Source organism: Ciconia boyciana, chromosome 2, assembly GCF_034638445.1.
Source record: "Ciconia boyciana chromosome 2, ASM3463844v1, whole genome shotgun sequence".
In the NCBI taxonomy this organism is placed as follows: domain Eukaryota; kingdom Metazoa; phylum Chordata; class Aves; order Ciconiiformes; family Ciconiidae; genus Ciconia; species Ciconia boyciana.
Genome location: NC_132935.1, coordinates 28,643,456 through 28,667,228, shown reverse-complemented (window position 1 = coordinate 28,667,228; position 23,773 = coordinate 28,643,456). Strand labels below are relative to the sequence as shown.

General features: G+C 38.8%; 1 protein-coding gene across 3 annotated transcripts; it reads left to right on the top strand.

Annotated features, from left to right (window-relative positions):
- Positions 1 to 650: 650 nt before the first annotated feature.
- LOC140646873 (Y+L amino acid transporter 2-like) lies at positions 651 to 23,264 on the top strand. 3 transcript variants are annotated; one of them, XM_072851208.1, is made up of 10 exons: positions 651 to 1,069; positions 7,241 to 7,758; positions 10,821 to 10,946; positions 13,725 to 13,869; positions 14,827 to 14,950; positions 15,712 to 15,815; positions 16,132 to 16,228; positions 17,655 to 17,804; positions 19,679 to 19,862; positions 20,592 to 23,264. In XM_072851208.1, exons 2-10 carry the CDS (start codon positions 7,257 to 7,259, stop codon positions 20,681 to 20,683), a joined length of 1,524 nt encoding a protein of 507 aa, XP_072707309.1. In that variant the 5' UTR covers positions 651 to 1,069; positions 7,241 to 7,256; the 3' UTR covers positions 20,684 to 23,264. The 3 variants fall into 3 exon arrangements, with proteins under 3 accessions (XP_072707309.1, XP_072707311.1, XP_072707310.1); XM_072851209.1 differs by lacking the exon at positions 651 to 1,069 and adding an exon at positions 1,830 to 1,942; XM_072851210.1 differs by lacking the exon at positions 17,655 to 17,804 and having other exon boundaries at positions 19,734 to 19,862.
- The last annotated feature ends 509 nt before the right edge of the window (positions 23,265 to 23,773 follow it).

The following is a 23,773-nucleotide window of genomic DNA, read 5'->3' as shown; positions in this document are numbered from 1 at the left end:
CCTCGGATCATTTTCATGGCCCTCCTCTGGACCAGCTCCAACAGCTCCATGTCCTTCTTGTGCTGAGGGCTCCAGAGCTGGACGCAGTACTCCAGGTGGGGTCTCACCAGAGCGGAGTAGAGGGGCAGAATCACCTCCCTCGACCTGCTGGCCGTGCTTCTTTTGATGCAGCCCAGGATACGGTTGGCCTTCTGGGCTGCGAGTGCACATTGTTGGCTCGTGTCCAGCTTTTCATCCATCAGTACCCCCAAGTCCTTTTCTGCAGGGCTGCTCTCAATCCCTTCATCCCCCAGCCTGTATTGAAACCGAGGATTGCCCCGACCCAGGTGTAGGACCCTGCACTTGGCCTTGTTGAACCTCATGAGGTTCACACAGGCCCACTTCTCCAGCTTGTCCAGGTCTGTCTGGATGACATCCCGTCCTTCTGGTGTGTCAACTGCACCACTCAGCTTGGTGTCACCTGCAAACTTGCTGATGGTGTACTCGATCTCACTGTCAATGTCATTGATGGAAATATTGAACAGAAATCTATCACAGAAAGCATGTTTTTACAAGATGTTACTTTAAAAGGAAGAACTAGGAGGAGCACTGAATTATGATAGAAAGATTTGGGTTGTTTTTATTATTCCTTTGGGTCACTGTGGGTATGTAACATGATGCAACTCTCCTGCTTGTTTTCCAGTTGGATTACTGAGCTTGATCGGAGGGATATCCGTGTTCGAATTCAATTATTTCACTTTCTTGTGTGGATTAGTAGCCCATTTTGATGAAGTCCTGTTATCTGGTGCCTGAACTCAGTCCAATGACTTAAGACTCTTGACCTGCTGGATCAGCTCCTTCCAGACGCCCTTTGACACGACTACAAATTTTTGCCTTGTCGTTCATGGAAAACAAAAATTCCAAGTTAGTGCTCTTGCATTCATTAACTTTCTGCTCTGCCCAGAAGACTTTATTTTCTGGATGTTTACTTGTTTTGGTAGATATTGTGCTGTATACCATAGTGGCTTTCCAAAAGTACTTCATAGACAGGGCAACATACTGTTTCAGAAGACAAAGCTGAATACATTGGGTAAGTAATTTCTTTCTTTGCTTATTTTTTATCTTAGATATTTTTTCAAAGCTTATTTAATTAAAATAAGATCTTAACACCAGATCAGCCTGTTTTGTGTATCATGCATCATGTCATAAATTATTAGAAAAGCCACAGATGTATAATTCTCTGGTTAAGAAAAATAACTGAGTTGATAAATATTTAACAATGAGTAGATTAAATTTAAAATAAAATATATAAACAAAAGTAAACATAAAAACATTAGGTTGTTTGAAATGAAATAATACCTATGATTTTCAGTTAGCTACCATTCTTTGCTAGTCTCCCCACTCTGAAAATCTTTCTGTTTTGGCAAGTTATGCCACAAGAATAAACATCATATTCATGTACAGTGTTAGTAAAAAGCCTCATCGTGGCTTTCTAAATTAACAAGAAGGAATTAGACTGCATTTGTTTCACTTTAACATCTGGGAAAGTGTTGTTCTTGGTTTCAGTGACACGTGGATGAAGGATTTTTAAATTTTTTTTCCAACCTTCCTTTTGTCTTATTTCTATCCCAACTTTCTAAGGAATAGAGAACAGCTTATTTAAGCTGCCTGCTTCTGCCTGCTAATGACCTCAGTTGAAGTTGTATGGAGAAACCACATTCCAGGGGAGTCTGGAATCTTTCTTGAAAGCTCTCATTGATTTTAGTGTTCATGCTACTGTAATAAAAATAGCAGCTAAAGGCAAGGCTAAACCAAGAGTGAGAGAAGAGGCTATTCATATTAGTGTTAACTTACCCATCCTGGTGAAACAGATGTGTCCTTATTTAGAGCAGCAGCTAGAGGGTCACTATACAGTTACAGTAGCCTTTCTGCTAAAGGAAGCAAGAGTTTCACCTACCCTCTGGTAAGCTGCTACCTTCTCTTTTTAATACCTTTCTTAGGTTTGGACTACAGTAGCTTCTCTCTCAAATATCCTCTGTGATTTGCTTTGGGGTGGGAATGGAGTACTGGGGGTGGAGCAAGTCCCTCGTACGGGAAAACCAGCCTCTGACTACAGTAATGTGATTGGAGCATGTGAAACATTAATTCACTGAGTATTTTTATAAACATAAAATTTAAAAACCCAAAGGAAATCTGCTTGTTTCCTACTGAGTGGGATATGTTTTCTTCAGAGGAGATCAAAGAGGATTTGTTGTTGTTGTTGTTTGGTTTTTTATTATTATTGCAAAGAGTGTTTTATTTTATGCTTTTCCTCCATAATGCATAATCTTGTTTGTTTCCTCACACTGGAAAATGTTCAACAGTATAATCTGCCAGGAATACTCCCTTGAAGACTTGTTGATGCTCATGCTTAGCAACGGTGTTTTGAAGTTTGATCTACACATTTTTGGTCATGTTGAAAACTGCTGGCTCATCTGATTTCATGTTCCAAAAGCTATTAATACAAATGTATATGGTTGGGGTTTTTTTTATTTTCGGTCAATCTGCTACATGCAGGAAAAAATTACCCAGAGTGTACTTGGAGAAAATAAGAGATTGCTCATGACTTTTAAAGTGGCTTTCTACACATATATTGATTTCTAATACAAACATAATTAAAATATGCTAGATCTTGTTTTTAAATATCATAATTAATGTCATTAATTTCTAACTGAAACTAGAAAATATTGGGGTTTTATCAATTTCATTGCCTGGTTTGACTTTGCTATGTTCATTGATAGCATAGCAGACTTTCATTATTAGGAAATTATGTGGCAATAGACAACAATCACCTAAAGAAAAGGCCATTAAATTATCTGAAATAATATTAAGGAGTAAATTTGATGTCCAGCATGTTCCAGCATCTTTGATAGGAGATGACATTCTAAATGCCCTGTTTCCAAAGGAATCTGCTGAAGGGAACAATATTTGGTCTCTGAGAGAGATCCTCTGATTTATTTACTAGTATTTCTTGAATTAACATCTGAGAATTTCAAAATGTCCTAACAAATAGAGGCAGCTCGGTCCCTCTGGAAAGCTATGGAGCAGTTCATAAGATGTCACCCTTCCATAACCCCTGACCAAGCCTTGCTTAATGATTTGGCAAAGGTTAATTACCTCCTCAAGAAGGAGGCAATCACTCATGAGGCTCTAGATCCCTGAAGGGTGGGAAGTATCTGAGAAAATCCTGCCCTGCCACACCAGTCCTGCACTAATTTATGGAAGAACTGTCTGTGATTTCAACTTTGGTTTTCAACTACTATCAAGCCATCCCTTCTTCTTTCACTTTTCTGTATGACTTCTGGCAGTGGCTTGACTAAAAAATAAGCTATTGAGAATTACCTGTATATGGTGTTATTGTTTTCCTCAACTTCTCAGGTGTAGTTTACAAGTTCCTTTCTGTTGCTCTTTGTGCATACAGCTGGGAGGTAAACATGAGATTGCAAAAGATTTAGGGCCATTATGCCTGTCTCTGCTCTCAAGGCATTCTGCTGTTTCTCTGAGAGGAAAATTTTCCTTCATTTGTTGAGAGCCCCCCTAAGGAAGAGCAGGACCTGCATGAAAACAGGGTTCTGAAGTTCTGTAGCAGAGATCACCTGCTGACACAAGGCACAGGCAAGTGTTTGCAGCTGTTTCATTTAGCCTGCTGCAGCCTCTGAGGCACATCGGCATGTTGATGCCTGTCTGAATGTCTGACTTCCAGAGAGCAATAGCTCTTTCTGCTTGTCACAGTCCATGGGGACCAAGAGAGCAGGGACCTTCCTTCATGTCAGGAAGCTTTTATGTCTTGCTCTTCAGACTTCATACACAAGAGCTACTAAAATACCTGTACTTATATTTTTGATGCCATAAAGTTTTATTATTGCAGTAGGGTTAGCCTTTAAATACTCACCCATGATAAAGCAGAATGCCAGAATGCAAAGAACCTCCCTGTTTTAATTACTGCATAAACTAAATCTTTCCGTTCTTAGGAAGCCACTCTGAATTCCTCTCTGCTATAGGATTCACCATAAGGATTTGTTACCTATTATAATACAGGATTTTCCAACCAAAAAGGGCCACCCCCCCATAAGAAGTCAGCTTGTTACAGCTCTGATGGTTGTCCCCAGCATGTAAGCCCTCCCAGACCTTAGTACTGCCTCTCGCTTGGATTATGTGCACCCTCAAAATGTGACCTACAGAGAGGCCCAAGTACCAGAGAACAGAGTCATGCTTGAACAGTTAGGCTTCTTAGCTTAAGCTTTTTGTCACACCAGTTTGAGGCAGAAGCAGCAGTGATGGTCCCAGAAAGGGGAGATGGTAGGATAAGGATGAAGTGACAGTGATGACAGTAGGGCAGTACTATGGGCCAGGTTCAGTAGGAACAAAAGACCAGAAGCTATAAATGAGGGAAAGGGTTAGACCACAGCAACAGACATTGGGCATATCCTCAAATTGTTTTCATCACTGCCTGGCTTGTAACAGCAGTAAATTCTTTACACATTTGACAAAAAATTCTTCTCCTTTTGCTATTATACAGGAAGATCTGTACAGGAGACTATTTCCTGTATTCCACTAATTTTCTTAGTATCATGAAGACTTTGCTAAGAACTACCATGAATCCTGCCTCAATCAAACCTTGTTTATTTAAGGAATAGTCCTGAATAAAGAAATCAAAACAACTTCAACATTGTGACTCCACTGAATGAAATCAGTGCACTGTCAAAGCTAGTGGGAATATTGCTTTTGGCTTGGGGAGGGGGGGGACAGGACAGGCAGAAGCTGTTTTGTTGTCAAATTGCTATTCCCTTGCAGATTTTCAGCTGATATAAATTGCGGTAACTTAACTACAGTGAAGTTACACATCTTGGTTATGGAAACTGAATCTCTTATCCTTTGATTCTCAGGCTGTGCCTATTCGTGGACTTAATTCAGGGTCTGGTTAAAAGTTTTGCTAATGTGACATCTCTCAAAGTACAGAAGTTTGAACTGTTCTTCTTCTAATTGTTTTTCTTTCAAAATTGTTTCATCCACAATCACTTATTTATGAAAGAAATATTTCCCTACACAGCTCTGGTTACACATTTTTAGAGATCTGAAATAATCTTTTGTTCGCACAAGAGAGAAGAAAAAAAATGTGCAAAACATGGTGTTACTTAAGACAATAATTTAATCTTTACCTTTGTGCTCTCATGAAAGCTACGGATTGTAAAAGTTCTACTAGACTCAAGTAGCATTGCCAGTTTAAATGCTCAAATTCCCTTTAGCTACCAGGTCATCCGCACTAAGACATCAAAGTTCAGTTTTGATATCACGTTCACAAATTACCTGTACTAGTGACAACCCACCAATTGCATTATGTATCTTACTTTACAGGAAAATAACTTTATCTCATTTACCAGTGAGACTTCATTTCAGGAAAACTGATAGCCATTGTTTTTGATCACTACTTGCCTGGTTCCCCATTCACATCACCTCGGGAACAGCTGCATTTTAAATTCTCACTCCCTTTGAGCTGGACCCACCTAAACATTTGTGCATTTTGGCTCAGAGACAGCGCTCTGAATGATTGTGTTAGTGGTAGGAAAAAAATGTGTTAGTGGTAGGAAGCTGGGAATGTTTATCAGGAATTTTAAGGAAGATACATGACTGGTGTATTGGATGCCTGAAATTCCTCCTCTCACACCAAGGTGACTTTTTTTACTCTTAGAGGGACAAAGAGAAGTAAGAGGAGTCACCCATGTGTGAAGAGGAGGTCAGCAAAAGATTCAGCAGTCACGCTTGAACACCTATGGCAAGAATTAATAATTAACTTCATTCCAGTGTTCCCACAGTGCTCCTGCATTTAGAGAAAGTGCCATTGGGATGAGAAAAGCATTTAATCTTTAAAGAGAATTTGACATCTTTTAATCTTTAATCCTCATCAGGCCTCATTAGATATTTGATCAACTAGGAAACTGAGTTGCACCAAAAAAAGCTGGAAAAGAACACATATAATTATAAATTATTCAGGGCTGCTAAAACAGACATACTTTACAAAGGAAAGCAAACCTTTCGGGGAGTTTGGGGAGGGCAGGTTGTTTGTTTTAAACTGGCCACTGACCCACGTTTTAACAACGTAAATGTGTGATCAAATGTTTTTGGCCAGTGTCACGTGTAGGAGCTTTGTTCTACTCGGAGAACTTGGCTTTAGCTCATAGGATTTTGAGGAAGTTTTCTTTGGAAGTGTTTTAGAGTGTGTGTGGAGGGGGGAAGGGAAGGAGAAATAAATTTCTTTTGAGACAGGCACCAAAAAAAGTCATCGTTCTAAGTAAGCATTGTTATGAGTCAGCAGGACCAAAGAATTGAGACAGTCACTGCAGTCCCGGCTGTTACATTTCCCTTCCCCATCCCTGAAGATCTCAGCCCCGGAGGGGTGCGACTGTGCACAAGGCTGATTTATCAGCACAACTATGCAGTTACGTCATTTTTCCCAGCTCCCAGCGTACTTGGATCCTGCCCTGCGAGCACCAGAGTGGGAAACTTTTACAGTTGTGTTTTGTTAGACTCCCTTATACAAAAGCGTTCCAGGAACAGGGTGTTCAAAACTCAATCCCTATGCATGCTAGTGGCTTCTGCCCAGAAGTCAAGTGAGGTTAATAACTAAACAAGCTGCATTGTTCACTGCAGCAACAACCTCATCTCTAGAACAGCTAAAGCTCTTTCCTTTATCCTCATATTAACATTAACCTCCTGATGCTGGCATTCTTGAGTATCTTTTTCTCACTTTTCTCTTGTGTTCCTCAGCAGATAATTTTCAGATGGATGTGATTTGATGAAAATAATAATAATGAAGTAAAGTTCTTCCTGGGATGAGAGCAAAATTTAGGGAGAGGTATACCTGTGTGGGACATTCCAGCTGTATTAGAACATGTTTCCAGGGGTACAGTGTCTCTTTCTTTCCTAAGATAACTTCAATAACATAACATAGAATTACAATTCAAGGTAAATAATAAAAGTGAACTTGGAGTTCGTGAAAGATTCAGTATCTATAACTAAAGACAGTGGCCTCACATTTATCTATTACAAAGATATGGAACAGTGAAAGTTAAGAAAATCCACTAGTATGTGGTTCCTGGACTGCAAGATAAAAACAGGCAAAATAATTGCTCTTTGTACCATTTATGCCTTGCATGCTAATTATCTTATCTGTGTCTCTGATGCCATGTGCGTTACAAAAGATGTTCTCTCCTCTTGTTTTCAGGTAATGATAGTTGAGGATGCCAGCCCCCTGGCGAATATGCTGCAATAAAAAATCCAAAACTAAGAATGGAAAAGCTGAAATGGACAGTATGGCAGACACAAGTGAAAAAATGCAGATGAAAAAAGAAATCACGTTACTAAATGGAGTTTCTTTAATTGTAGGGAACATGATTGGCTCTGGGATATTTGTATCACCCAGAGGTGTTTTAATGTACAGTGCTTCCTATGGACTCTCTCTAGTCATCTGGGCACTTGGTGGGATGTTTTCACTGTTTGGAGCTTTGTGTTATGCTGAATTGGGAACATCCATCGTTAAATCTGGAGCCAGTTATGCCTATATCCTGGAAGCATTTGGTGCCTTTGTGGCCTTCATCAGACTGTGGTCTTCATTGCTAATTATTGAACCAACAACCCAGGCAGTGATAGCAATCACATTTGCTAACTATATTGTTCAACCAATTTTTCCTCATTGTGAGCCGCCGTATGATGCAGTCAGGTTGATTGCAGCTGCTTGTATTTGTAAGTAAAGTTATGATTCCTAGAAGTTAAGAACTATAATTGTAGGTGCCCAGAGGATTTTTCTGAATTTCTATTCCTTCACCTTCTGTGAAAATAATTACTGCCTCTCTAAAACATGTTCTTAGGAACTAATAATCTTCTATTCAGATCAATTTTATTTGGGGCCAGGATTATTAGAGAGGAAAGAACTACAGCAATTTGGCTGGGGGAAACTATGACTGCTGATTAAAGATACATATATCTCTATGGATCATCAACATAATTTGCAGCCCTCATTTGGTCCATGTCCCCTCTCCCCTATTTCTTGCAAATACAAAATATGAACAAAAATCTTAACATTTATATGGAATTAAAAATACGAGTGCCTAATGCCTAATACGAGTTTTGTCTCTAGAAAAATTGTGTAGTGTAATCAGACACTCTGCAGAGTTGACTTTGTCGTGACTGTCTTAGGTAACCATAGGGATAAGCATTACAAATCTATCCTCCAGTAGATGAACTGCACTCAGATTCTTTTCCTTATAAACACGGATTTGTCAAGATGGAGTATGCATTCCTTTTAGGCTGTGCTATAGCATGATCTTTTAAAAACGGCTTAAATTGTACAACTCAACAAAAGCTTCCGAAAGGATACATAATTTAAACTTAAGATACTATTATATATACTGACAATTCTGAGAAGATATTTTCTCTGTAGCCCTGGCTCTTGCCACTGTAGTGCAGAGGAAGTTCACTTCTGAAAAATGCTGCATGGTAGAACTTGAGACCATCATGACCACTCAGCAGTCTAAAAGGCATCTAACCCTGTTCCAAAAGACTTGAGCTGAAATTCTCCACTTGCACAGGAAAGTAGTTATTTATTAGATCAAAATCTCTTTTCCCGGTGTTCTAGGTGCACCTCATGAAATCCTCACACTTAAGAGAAGCAGTCTTTAAATGCTGATGTGTCTTTAAGCCTTCATTTTCTTAGTTATTCTTGCTGTAGTCTTCATATCAATTAGCTGTGTGCTCTAGCACCTCTGATTTCTGAGCCAATGCCCCAGGTGTGGCTTCCAGCTGCTGCTTTCTCATACAGCAAATTAGTTGCCTCACCACTGACGAGGCTTACCATTTTGAATAAATGCCCAGACTGCAGGGAAAATTACAATGTATTATATCAACTGTGATATGCAATTTAGCAGTGTCAGAGAGCAAATTTATTCCTAGCTTGAACAATTTTGAGAAAGCTCAGGAGCATGGACTTAATTGGCACTTCACCAACATAGTGGAGAGAACTTATTTAAATATATATATTTACTAGAATTTAATGGGAATTCCATGGCAAGATCCCATTGCCTTGAATTTAATTACAGTCTGCAGCACATGATACATGTTATGTGTCATATACACATGCGGTAAACATATCCTTTGCAGTGTTTCAAATAGCACTATATAGCATCACAAATAACTTCTAAATGTTCAGTATTAAAAACTTTAGTCAACACTTACTTTATAATTTTCAAGACATAGACATATAATTCTAACAGTTACTGGTATATACTACTGTACTTTTAAGAAAGACGTATATGGTTAAGTTCTACTAAGGAGATTTTTTAAACTATAGAGCATAAAATCTTATTTCAATGTATATGCCACATCTACTAGAGCAAGGTTTACAGAAGTCATTATTTACAGACAGGTTTAAAATTATATTCAAACCTGACACTAGGCATGAACAATCATTATATAAACTTTTGGGTTTTTTTAATACCAGAATAAAACCAAAATTCTGTCCCCATTGCACAACATTGGTATATTAATAGGAAATAGTGGGGGGCAAATCAGGTCCCGCTTCTGTAAATATGTCTGTGATTATTACCTTGACAGCTGACAGGACACTGTCAAATATGCAGAGTAGCTCATGATAATGAAGGCAAGAAGTTCTGTGAGCATCTGTGGTTGGATGCTAATTTCCTTACTATATAGAAAGGTTTCTAAATGGTTTTCATTTTAAGTGTTACAAAACCCTTTTTTTTCCTTTCAAAACTGAAGTGTAGATTATAGGCAGGACAAAGAAGCAGAAGGAAAGACCAACAAGACTGCTAGAGAAGAAATAACCCATTCTGATCCATGCTTGAGAGCACTCTGGACTGCCCATGCCACATTTGGCCTGCTGTCCTCTCCAGCAGCTGGGCTTCATACCTGGTACCAATGCATACCCTTTCCTTTCCTCGTCTACCACTGTTTTGAATTACAGAGTTGCAAGAGAGATAAGTTGCCTGTAATGCCACGTGTGTGTGTGCTAGAGCAAGAGGAGGTGGGCACCCTGGCTGGACCTGCTGCCAGCCGAGCAGCAGCGCTCATCACAGCGCTTCATCTGCTCATCGGGGTCTAACTTCTGCAACAAAACTGAATGCAAAGAATATGGCAGAAGGAGGAAAGGAGAATTAATTGATCCCACCAACTCTGCAACCACACTACTTTGTTATTTCTATTAGATTCTGTCAAAATTGAGGTTTGAGAGAACTCTGTAAGTACTTCTGTGATCTTCAGACTTGGGGTCAAAGAGTGAATGGCACAGCTACTAAGCCATGGGCATAGAGTAACAGCACGGTGGCCTGGCTCAGTTCAGTAACTTGTCAACCACATCCAAACTTTTTGGTGCAGAAGCTGTGCTTACTCTGTACATAGACCAGAGCTCAAATTGGCAGGGAGAACTTCAGGAAAAACTTCAGCGCAAATAAAATATTTAGAGAAATGTCATGTTCTGCATGTGAGCAACTCTGCTAGCTTGAATAAAATTTAAAGATCATTTAAAAGGAGCAGAAGTTAGTCCTAAAATTCAAAATCTGATGTATTTTGTTTTATCTACTGTCGTGAAAACAGTATCCTCCAAAAAACTGTTGTGTAACTTTTAAATCAGGTATTTAATTCATTTTAATAAATGTAGGTGGTCCTAAAATGGTGAAATTTGATTCTGTTTTATTTCTTGAAAGAGGGGTGGTATCTGGAAGGATGTATTTGAAATGCGCTTTATGTGATATAAAATATCAGTGCTCCCCTCATATTCTTTTTCTCTACAGGTTCCTTAACATTTATTAATTGTGTTAATGTGAAGTGGGGAACCCGTGTACAAGATGTTTTCACATATGCGAAAGTTATGGCTCTTATCTTGGTGATATCTGTTGGCCTTTACAAAATTGGTAAAGGTAAGAATATTTTTTCATTTACTTAAATTCTTAAAAATGAACCATATATGAGTTTCAAAATCTGTGCAGGAAGATCAGACTCCTTAAGACTTACATATGAAGTGTTATTTATTCTGGAAAAAACGGTCTGCCATAGGAAGATTAGAGGAATTTTATGGCTTGTTAAGCAATGGGGGCTTAATTATTCTTCTACCCTTAGTGTGGCAAACCAACACATTGGTTTGCCACACTAAGGGTAGAAGAATAATTCTTGCAAATACAAGAACCACCACACACATTGCTCAGGCTGAATAGCAAATAGCAGCTGAATTAACATCAGTTTAGTGCTAACTAGTTTAAAGTCAGCCTCAGTGTCTCAGACTCATGCTTGTTAAAGGCCAGCATTGCTGCTTGTCCTGTGACAGGACAGCACAGCAGAAATTGCCGGATGTGTCCTACGCATCGCTCCTCACCCCCCGCTCTCTCTGCCCTGCCTGTGGCAGAGAGCTGCGGCAGCGCCCTGCGAGGGGAGAGGATCGGGGAGGAAGGAACTCGTCCTTTCCTTCATTGGTGAGAGGGCGTGCTTGATTCTAGAAACAAGGGAAAAGCCTGTAATACTGCGGTCCTATGAATCACTGTGGTACCGTAAGACATCACAGGACAGATGAGACACCCTGTATCAGCAGTAACTGGACTGAACTGAATACACTGAAAAGCTGGAGACTAGTTTATTCTGGTGCTACCTCTGATCTTCGCATACAGCAGTAGATCTGATTTTATTAATTTGGGTCTCCAGTACAGTGAAGTCTCTTCCAACTCTAGCTTTGTTGCTTAGTTACTAAGGTTCCTTCATTTTTCTTTCCCATGAAACTCCTAAATAGCTATTGTATCTTTATTCAGTTAAAATAAAGATGGTTTTCCCTCTTCAGTCTAGGAATTGTCTTCTTCTCCTGCTGAAACTAGCTTATAAAACCTAATGAGTGTGCTTGCTTTTCTGTGTTTGCTGGCCTCCTCCTTTCCTTGGCTGCAGTTCTAATGCATCAGCTGTTACACTGTAAAGCTACACCAGACTTTAAGAGAGCTTTTTTGTTTAGCCATTATCCATGCACGTCAGTTGTCACTGGTTTGTTCAAGTCTAAAGAAACCTGAGCAAACAAACCCAGTCATAAGGGCAGGAATGTGAAAATGCAGAGGAAAAGTATTGCTTAAGGGCCACAGTTACATGAAGGAGTAGTTCCCCTCATAAAGCTGCTGCAGTTTTACAAAGGTGTCATTCCGTGCTGTCATTCCTATAGCAGCTTTGCCCTGTCCCTGTAGTCACAAATTTACCCGTGCTTTCAAATTGACTCCTTCAAAACTCCCAGCCCGCTCACTGGCGTGCAGCTGCCACCATGCGGTTTGGCCCAGGGGCCATTCCCTCTGCTCATGCATCCACATAACCCGTGCCGGGTCCTTTGCGTCGCTCCATGGGGTCAGGGAGGGTAAAGGCGGAGAGGAAACATTATTGTTAGGAATGCAAAATGCTGAGGGCTTTTAATGGTAGTAAAGGTCTCGTCTCTGTTTTGTTTAAGCAGAACCGAGCACTTAAATACAAAAGGGACTGAGAGGAGGAATTATGTAGACTTCTGGAGCTGTGATCGGGTCAATGCACTCTTTTAAACCCAGCAGCTGTTTTAATGAAAAGAACGGTTACGACGTTTTAGCCCTTCTGTATTCCTTCTGATGTGCTCAGATATGCCTCTTGTTTTAAAACACTGTGAATGTATCTGATTTTGAATATGAGCTGTCTTTAGTAAAAAAAGCTTTTCTTGGTCCTTTTGGATTTTTCTTTTTTTTCCTTCCAACCATTTTCTCCTCCAAAGTGTGTGTACGTCTCATAGCTTCACCTTCCTCAGTTCAAACAGTCTCCTGGTAGTTACTGCTCTTGAAAGACTGAATTGCTTTTGTGGTATCTATAAACTCCTTAGTTTAACCACAGGGTAAAGTTGTTTCATCTTATAACAAAGACCTTACTTTCTTCCCTAATAGAGGTTTCAGTGTGTTGCTGTCTTCCTTAATACTTAAACCCACTTCCATTTATATTAGATAGTTGACTTTCCTTCTGCAAACTCAGTAAGGCCTTTCTTCCCCTTTCCAGAATCACAGTGAAGGCTCACACAGTTTCATTAATATTTTATCTGTTTTGCAGCATTCTGCAGGTTGTCGTCTCAACTGATTGAGCTAAACTAGAGGAGAATTTTGAAAGGAAAGATTTTTCAAGTCTCCTCTCTTAATTTTGGGGAACACCTTTGTGGGGCAGAGCATCCCACTGAGAACTATGCCTCCAGGAGTTCCCCCTGCACGGGCGACTAATTCATCTGGTGAAAACGAAAACACAGATATGAGGAAGAAATATGAGACAGATTCAGGAACTGAAATTGGGTTTCCCAGCTGCTTCTGCCTGGCTGACAGGGCATAGCATGACCTCAGTACAGCTCCCTCCTTTGGTAGGCTAGACAGCCATGCCAGGAGACAAGGATGCTGTGAATTCTGGTAGAATTACACAATTCACATCCAAATAACAAACACGGGAAAACGTCTTCTGCTGTCTCCCTGTACAAATGTAGCTGTCTGAACGTCTGACTGAAACTTTCCTGTTTGTCAAGTGAAAATATAAGCTAGGCACTTTTAGAAATAGTAATGAAACTGGATGCAGTGGGGTTTTATTGCCTTTTGGTTAGCTGAGACTTTTAGTGTAATGTCCTTCTACATCGTAATCCTCGAAATGTAACAGGCAATTGGTACCTGCCATTTGTACAGGAGAAACTGAAAACCTGAGAGCTCCGTTCGAGGGCTCAGCAACAAGCCCAGGGATGATTGCGCTGGCTCTGTATTCTGCCCTCTTCTCCTACTCGGGATGGGACACACTCAACTATGTCACTGAGGAAATGCAGAACCCTGAGAGGTAAACGGGTGCTTTTCCTTTGAATTGCTGAAGTGTCATGGTAAGACATGTGATGGCAGGACAAGCCACTGTATTTGTTTCTGATTGGAAACTGGTCAAACTATTTTCTCTGCAAAGACCTTCTTCTTTTCCAGAGAAGTAGTAAGTATGCAAACTCTTCCTGATTATTGTCCTCTCTCTCACCAATTATATCACAGTAATAAATCACTTGTCTGCATATGTGTATTTTAAACCTTCCACTTTAGGCCAGAATTTTTAAAGGAGGAGAACAAATCCCTGCTGAAAGCAGTGAAAAGTGTGGGTCCACCTAGCTCTCTAAAATTCTCTATTTCTTTTCAGTCAGATAGAACAGTTATTTTATTTTCCACCAGTAAAGTAAGACTGTTTCAGGTTTATGACTGTTTTATCATGTCATCTTCAGCATTACTGTTTATAGGAAAAATGTTTAATTTAACTAAAGATGAAAGGTTAAGTAAAAAATAAAAAAGTCCACAGTAGCACTGGAAATATCATCTCCTCCTCCCCTCTGTAGGGATGTCCACTCTGTTGGAGTGGTGTGCCTCACCTACTCAGACTGAGTCCACCTTGTCTTGGGACATATACGTAGGTTATGAGTCAGGAAAAAAATGCTATGATCACGAAAACACTTAAGTGTGTATTTAAATCTCATTGCTTAAGTGCTCTCTTAAATTGCTTCATAGAAAAGACAGTCTATAAAAGTTACAGGTATAAACGTATGTTTTTTCTCTAAAATTTGTGACAGACCCACAAGCAGCCAACTAAGCTGTTCATGGAATTGTTCTACATGTTATTTTGTAACCCCATGATTACAAAATGATGGATTAGAAAAAGTGATGGAGGTATCTGTTCACAAATGTTTGAATTTGGGAACAATTTTCTATTTAAATATTCCTCACTCAAAGAACATGAAATAATTTTGCCATTTTCCTTTTGCAGGAATCTACCTCTTTCTATTGCAATTTCAATGCCTATTGTGACTATTATTTACTTGCTAACTAATATAGCATACTATGTAGTGTTGGATATGTCAGCTCTCCTCACAAGTGATGCAGTGGCTGTGGTAAGTTGTATAAAATAACTAAACCAAAAGTTACTGTATGGATGACACCGCAGAAGAATCTCAGGTAGCATACTTCTTGGCAAAATAATTGAAATATTTCCATGCTGAAGGTTGTTGCTTTCTTTTAAACTTTGTTTTCAAATAAGAGTACCAGTATATTAGAAGGTGCATATAAAGAATGTATCCAGTAAATCTGCTCTTGTAAAATCCTCTTATATACTCTGTAAATCCTGCTCCTAACAGTACTTCATTGTAGAAGATGCTTTTGCCAGGGCCAGACAGAGAGTGAGTTATGGAAAGTCAGGGTGGTTTAAGAACCAGGGTTTTTTGCTATCATTCTAATGCACAGTGTGTGATGTTTAATGCTGCAGGATCACAGCAATATTTTCAACACAAAAATGTGCAGTGAAAACCTTTTTAAAACCTTATCAATATTTTATACAAAAGTACAATTATAACTCATGGATTACTACAGTCAGGATTTGTCAGAATACATTAAAGGCAATACATCTTCTTCTGTTATCTCATTGACTTGATCTAGGCTTAGAATTTTTTTTAAATCTTTTTTTAATGTATCTGCCATTTTTATTTTGATACTGATCAGTTTTTCCAAATTCTAATTTTCCAAGTCATTATCAGGTGTCATAAGAAAGCATGGGCTATGACACTATATTTGAGCTGGTGTGTTTTCATGAGAGTTTCTCAGGATTGTCCATATGCTTAACGTAAGAGGCCTCACTTATTTTCTTTTTCTGTTGCAGACGTTTGGCACTGAAACCCTTAGTTACGCTAAGTGGATAATTCCTATAGCAGTGGCCATGTCGTGCTATAGTGGCTTAAACTCGTCAATAATTGCAGCATCTAGGTATGAAATATAAGATTTACTTTAAATAATTGAAAAGGAATCATTTATTATTATAATCTGCATTCTTTACTACTGCATTGTAAAAGTAAGTAACACAGTTAATTTTTGCCATGTCAAGTTGTTCATTTATGATGGAAGGATTGTTACAATCTGACGTGTCTTCTCATGATCAGCACCAATTGATAAACTAAAGCCACTTGAGAAGAGAGCAGCGTTTACAATAGAGTAATAAAAGAATTAATGCTGCCTTTGTCAGGAAGCAACAAGCTATTCCTTGGCTCACTGTCTGGTTGAGTTTTCTTACTCTTTTTTTCAGGCTTTTTTATGTTGGAGCCAGGGAAGGACACCTCCCTGACAGTCTGAGCTTGATTCATATAAAGTGTTTCACACCAGTCCCTGCTCTCCTCTTCAATGTAAGTGACAGCCCAGCCCTGTGCCTGCCCTGGGCAGCCAGCGGTTTGGACCCAGGGAGCATAATACCTCGCCTCTGCCCACTGTTTCTCCCGGGCTTTCTCCTGCACTGGAGACATCTTCCTCAAATGCCCACAGTTTCTAAAACTCATTGAGAGAGGTGGTGGTGCTGTTGTTTTGTCTGGTGGGGTTTTTTTCAGCGGAAAGAGAATGGCTTGATTCACATTCATATGCTCTCTGAACAGGATTAGTGAGGAGTGAGTACAACAGCATTACTTAGAAAACAGATAATGGCTAAATATGTAACAGTAGAGACAGGAGTTGTTTAAGTCTTTATGTGAGTTTTCAGAGTGTCACTAGAGAAGAATATGGTAGGAACATCTCTCAGACCCTGCCATAGGCTGATTTTCTAGGACTCTACTTATAACAGGAGTGACAAAGCACTTAAAATTAAGTTCCTACCATTGGATGCCTATAGCCATATTGACTTTTTCCTGCTGTCACTATACAAATGAATCTTGTGACACAAAATTGAGGAACCATAAGGTATAGAATTAGTGCAAATGATTTTAATAAATAATCCATAAGTCTAACAGATTAAAATAAGGGGGAGGATATGCACAAACAATGAAGGTGGAATAATTCAAAACCATTTCACTGCTGTCTATTTGAACATGTATTTTATTTGGTGTCTTCCATTGCTCTGTGTTACATATGGTTTATGAATAGATTATCATACCGGTCCTGTTTGACATCAAATAATTTACTAAAAAGTTATAATCTCATTATGAATACTCAGAGGGATTCTGTTTGTACCAGTAAGATGAGCTATACTCCCTTAATACACCACCATTCACGTTTTTCACAGTGGAATTTTTTTCTGCTCATCTGTTAAAGCAGACATTAAATCCCTGGTATTTTAGGTCTTTCCATGCAGGCAGTATAGCATACCTGCATACCACAGAATTTACTCTAATGGCAATGTATGAGTGGACTGTCAGAGCCTCCAACAGTGAAAGCAAATCAAAAGTTTGCTTTCCAGCTGAAGCCAAGCAGAGCAGAGTAAGCCGCTGTCTACAGAAAACTTCTTAGCAGCCTTCTCCATAGTGCAGCAGAGTCTGGGGCTCCTTATCTGGCCTTCTTAGGAGGGTTTCCACCTAAGAGAGGAACATAACTTTACAAACCCGACACCCCTTCAGCCAGATGTGGTGATCTTACTGCTATATTTAAGGAAGAGATACCAGCATGTTTCACACAGCATATTTGCAGATTTCTCAGAGTTTTAAGTACATCCTTCTTGCAAGGACCTGATCTCCTAACTCCAGACAAATATGTTGGAAACAGGCCATTTTATAACTTTACTACCTCTTTATTTTATAAGACGTCTTTATTTTCACATTATAAAGTCTTTGTTTTTATTATCTCTAGGGCTTAATGACTTTGCTTTATCTCCTTGTGGAAGATGTTTTCCTCCTCATTAATTACTACTGCTTCAACTACTGGCTTTTTGTGGGTCTGTCTATTGCAGGACTGATATATTTGAGATATACTCAGCCACACAGACCACGACCTATTAAAGTAAGTAAACAAGAGAGGAAACAAGCCCTAAAAGCCAGCTAATGCACATGTTTATGTAATCCTTAATATCATAACCATAACATTACCAGTTATGTTATAGACTATTTATCAGCCATAGAAATCCTTTCAACATACAAGATAAGAAATGAAGGAAACTCAAATGAAGCAAAACCCATTTGAGTTTCCACAAGAACATCTGTTCTGGTACTTTTGCTGTGAGGTTGAAATTATATTTACCATTTCTTTCTCCTTTGATTCAACCTTATAACTATCTTTAATTCAAAATAAATAAGGAATAAATAAATGCCTGGGGTTCTTAGCCCATCCTGGAACAACTCCCTTTTGTGTTGTTCGCAATGGACCTCAGTAGAGCTAGTGATGGGGGCTCCAGAGAGGTTAACACTCTGATCAAACTTACATGACTTAACAAAGCAAAATCCCTTCAAAGGCCATAAATACCCAAAATTCTGCCCATGCAGAAGATCAAAAGCTTAAATAATCAAATATATTTTGAGTGTTCCTTCCCACTGCATAGACAGTGAAATGCAAGTTTAATGACTGATTGCAGAAGAACATCTGGCTATCAGTTAAGAGAGGGAGACAGCACAGAAACAAAGCGCGCCTAAAACTTATTTCTAGTTTTAATCCAGTGATTGTCCAGGAAGCAGTGATGGAAACCCACAGCTTCCCCCAGGCACACAAAACCACAGGCTGGATCCTGTTTCCCTGCCCTCTGTGGCTTCATGACCTGCATTTCGGCTCTGCAGTGATGCAGTAAAAATTATGAGAAATCCAAATTAACACCCTCTCTAAATATTTCTTCCTTGTCATTCACTCTTCCTAACCTCCTGCACCATTTTTACCAACACATTTTTTTTCCCATTTAAGTGTAACGTCCTGATTATAAAAAACATGGTTCAAACAAAGGAGTAAAATATCCTAAGCACCTACTGCTAGAAAACCTTCCAGTCTTCCAGAGCAGACCAAACTTTCCTGAAGCATGTTCATACTTCATTTCCAAACTCTCCCCCAAAATATGTGGAAAATAAAGATTAAATCTTGCCTTATTGGCAGTTTTGCTATTGACTCTACTAAAGCAAGGATTACAGTCAGATTATAGATAATGACTGTTTAATTCCTATCAGCATTTACCAGCCTAGTCAACGTCACAGCTCTGCATACACTTTTTCCTTTTCTGAAATGTAGCAGTTGGTTTTCATCAACTTACATTTTTAATCTCTATAAGGAAAAAGATATATTTATACCAGTAAACTCTCAGGGGTTTCAGCTAGTATTCAAAGGTTCCTGGACTCTTGAGAAGGCTCATTACTACAGCCAGTGAAAAATATTTTAGTGAAAAATAAATCCATAACGATGTTATTGCAACTTTTCTTATTTGTGGTATGATATTTGTTAAATGCCCAGGCAAAATGGTTGTACATCAGTCCGTTAGTTCTGTAGCATCAACACGGTAACTGAAAGTCTAGCTGAGTTAGTTCCCAATCAAACTTACAATTAAAAATTTGCAATTGAAGTTAGAGGGAAAACTAGCCATTGCTGCTCAGTCTTAAAGTACTGCTTTCAAAGATTGATCTCTTGCTAATGTGGAAAGGAACTGAGCTTGTGCAGGCCTGAAAACAACAAAATGGTCAGATATTCAGGTGTGTACCAGATAAGAGGCTCTCAGCAGCATACACAGAAGTTAGCGAATTGTACTGACTGTAGGCAGTCAAAAGATTCAGTACATAGTAGTCATATAGTCAATAGTTATATTTTTATTATTGACTTCTCTAATTTTAATCTGCAAAGCCTGACAATATAATATTTGCTGCATCTTCCAATAAATGTTGGAATTTTTTTTTTTGTCTCCACAGCTTAACCTCTTCTTCCCTATAGTATACTGTTTATGTTCCTTTTTCCTGGTCATAGTTCCTCTCTACAGTGACACAATCAATTCCCTTATTGGCATCGGTATTGCCCTCTCAGGCATTCCTGCATATTATTTGGGAGTCTATCTGCCTGTTGAAAAACGACCTAAATGTCTACAGTGGCTCTCTGGTAAGCAGCATCATCTTGTCCTAGTCAGTGTGCCAAAATCTTGAATGCTTGGTCAGAAGACAGAAAGAATAATTTTTCCTAGAATCCTTTTTCCTTACGAAGTTTTACTGTGCTGTGTACGGCATGTCTGAGATCATTTGCTTCATCACGTGGTCCTGAAAACAAAACTATGCATACCTGTACAAAACAGTCCAATATATGGATATATATGGTCATCTAATATTTGTGGTGTTGAGCCGTTTCAAGATGTTGGCTCAATAAAAGCCATGTAAGATTGTGAAGACTAAATGCATGCAGTTTGATACCCTGGAAGGCAGAAATACCAGGACACCATTGCTTCACTTTCTGCCCAAGGAGTGGAACATCTGAGTCAGAGAAGTCCATGAATTTTCATAAATTATGAAATAATGAATTGAAGGCTTGAAGGTAGTTTCCACTCCTCAAATTCAGGCAATCTTGAAAAGCAAAACTTTAATATTTTTATTCAGTTTGAACTTGGCTATCAATCGGCAATTCAGTGAAAATGCTGATGAAAGTTTGATTAAACGACTTTCTGTTTAACTATTGAGCTCCTTTTGCCTTTAGCTATTTATAACATGTGCTTAATCCAATTGATTAAGGTGTTTTAAGATTTTCCTAACATCTGTGTAGTGCTTTCAAATCCTCAAAATCCATATATTTGTCTAAGATATATAACTTTGTCTCACACATTTTTGCTATGTATTACAGCTACAACAACAAAATACATTCAGATGCTCTTCTACTGTGCTCTGTCAGACCTGGACATAGACATGGAACCTACAGCAGCTAAGAGTAAATAGAGTTGCCTTGACATTAAGAATTGCACCTTGACATTTTTCTATCATCTGGAGCAATTTTTATCATCTGAAGTTCTCCCCATGTGTTCAGTTATACTAAAGCACTAACCACTGTACTATGTGTCAGTTTGATGTCTGTTAATTTGTGCTTGTTTTATAAACCACTCTGTTTTACAAGATTTTTTTTTTTAAATCTGTTCGTTAATAGCGAGTTATCATGTAACACTTTGAAACCATAAAGCACTGTATGAACAAACATTTATTAGTAGATAAGTGCTAAATATTACATTAATTGCAAAATTTTAATTAAAAGTATTAGGTCTAGTCACAATCCTAAGAAATAAATTGATAAATATAACAAAAGACAGACCAGATATTTGCAAGATTCAAAACCTGAGCTGGGAAGTAGAAGCCACAGTGTACTTCTAAAAATATAACTAAATTATTAACCAAAGTAAAAAAAATATATTCAAACTGGTAGACAGGCTTTGAGTCAATGTAGTACTAGTGGTAAACTATTCTAATGCATAATTCCCGGCATACATATTGTACCAAAAGGAGAAAACCAAAGTTTTCGGTCATTTAAATTCTGTTAGAAATTCTCATTTGATGATATCCCACATTCATTACTGTTTTGCAGAAGAGGTATTTTCAACAAACAAATAGTACCATTGTAACTGAAGTACTTTTGCTTTCCGGTGGAACAACCTGCCGTGGAGCACTGTCAGGGACTGAGTCATGTTCCAGCTAGACTATATTCAGGGAAAACCCCCTTTTCATAGTGTCCATTGCTTGCCTAGAAGTATCAAAGGTGGGACCCTGTGAATCATACTAATTTTTTCCACAGTGGAACTTATTTAAGGAATTGACAAGGAGAAATTAAACACTACTGATGTTTACAAAATCCCTTGAGGCCCTGCCCAACCCTTCATGCCTCACCAGTTCCTGCTGGCAAGGTAACCTGGAGGTCTCCTAGTGAGCACGCAGAGAGCCTCCAGCACCGGCTGCCAAGTCTTCACGTCACATGGGTGGTGCCTGTTGCACAATATCCAGCACAGGCCCATGCCCCGGTCAAGTGCACTCACAGTGGGTGCCATGAAAGCAAAGGGCAGTTAAGAACTAAGATTGTTCTCTTGAACATTAAGTTTTTCAGTGTGGCATATGGAATGTGCAACTAGTCCTAATTTTTAGGCTTCCGAAATGGAAGACACAATAACGGTCATTAAAAAAAAGCCATCAGCCTTGCAACCTAGACCATAAAATCAGCTGCTCCAGCTCTAATATGCTTTGTTGATATGTAGTACCATTTGTTATCCTTGTTAGCAAGTCATACTTCCTTTCTGTAATTATATTTGAATATAACGTACATTGTTTCTAATTTGAGTTTCGTCATTCCTATTCAATTAACCCCAATTATGGTAATTTAACGTTATACAAGTCCCTGTAGCTTCTAGCATTATTGTCTTTTATTGATGTCTGCCCAGAGAAAGAGCAATGGAATAGAGAAGGCAATCATTGCTGCTTAAACCTCTCTTCATTCCCTCCCCACATTGTAAGGTCATTTGCAAGACTGTAATTTCGTGCACCTCCAACAGTGTTTGCTGACAGGGCTCCTGTGAAACCTTCCATTTGCATTTCAATGCCATCTGCTATGGCAGTTTCCTTTCAGTGGGGTTTTCTTTTGATAGAAAGTATGAACAATAAAAATGCACTAAATTAAGGTGAACATGAAGATATTGGAGATGCATGTTTTGCTTTTTGGAAGCCACAGCTTTCGAGCACTAAAATCACTTAAGTATCACAATCATAAAACAAGAAGAGGAAAGAAGACCTAGAGTTTCTTAGTTTAGTTTGCCCAGCTCAGAACATCCCCATGTACTCTTCACAGACACAACACATGCCTCTGTTACAGTATAGCACTGTTTTGATCCTGCTCTACGATTGTACGGAAAAATTGCGTTTTCGCCCCATCTCTTAGAAAGCACTGGTTAACAACAGAGCTGTGGTCCCAGACCCTATCAAGGCACAAAGGGAGTACAAACCCTACAAGTTGGTACCAAACTAAACATGACAGTCTTTGTCTCCAAGAGTTCAAAATCATGCTTGGTGCTGAGCTGTGTGTCACACCAAGACAGCATCATACCACCCTCTGAAGTTTTTCCTTGCAGGACCAAAGTTCTGAAGTGATTTAAGACACCTGAGGTGATATCTCACATGGTAAAATATAGCAGGCACTACAGGTAGTGTAATAAAGGCTACAGACTAAGACCATTTCCATAGAGAATTCTGAGCTGAGAAGCCTCTTTCTTTGTCTGTTTTTTTTCCAAAATCTATTTTTACATGAATCCATTAACTTTCTGGGCATGACACACAAGCCTTCATTTTCTTTCTTTCTAGACAGAAGGAAAGTAGTGGTCAGATGCAAGCTTATAAATGTGAATAATGTTACTGAAATTCTCTATGGACATTGGAATCTCAGAAATGTTAATGTGTTTGTTGATTTTTCACTCCTTACAAATAATATATGTAAGATATTGTCAAATATCTAAAGCAAGTCATAGCTGCTGAAGTATTTAAATAAATAAACGTATGATCCTTGGCAAATACTATAGTTGTTTGGTTTTAAAGATTAAAAATAGTATTGTGAATGAAATTTGCCCTGCCTTACATCTCACAAGTTGGTTTCCCAGGAGAGCAATGAGACTCTAACTCTTATTTGTGTTTTCTATAACACAACAATATAAGCATTTATGGAAGGAAAAATTTCTGGTTACGCCAGGTGGGACTCTTTCTCACTGCAGTTATGAGCAATTCTTTACCCAAACACTTTCTTGTTATAAGAGTAAACACTTATTTTTTACGTTGTTCACAGATGCTCAACTATGCAGTCGAACAATAAACACTTTTACTTTCTTAAAGATGGTCTTGGCATCCAGGATCAGTATCTTGTCATTACATAACAAAATATAAGGAGTAGGCTGTTTGGCATCTGGTTTGTCAACTGGCATCTCTGCGGTGAAAGGGACTGGGGTATGGATAACACTGGAAGCCCTTGGAAGACGTAGCTGTGGAGGTGCAGGCTGCACTGCAGTG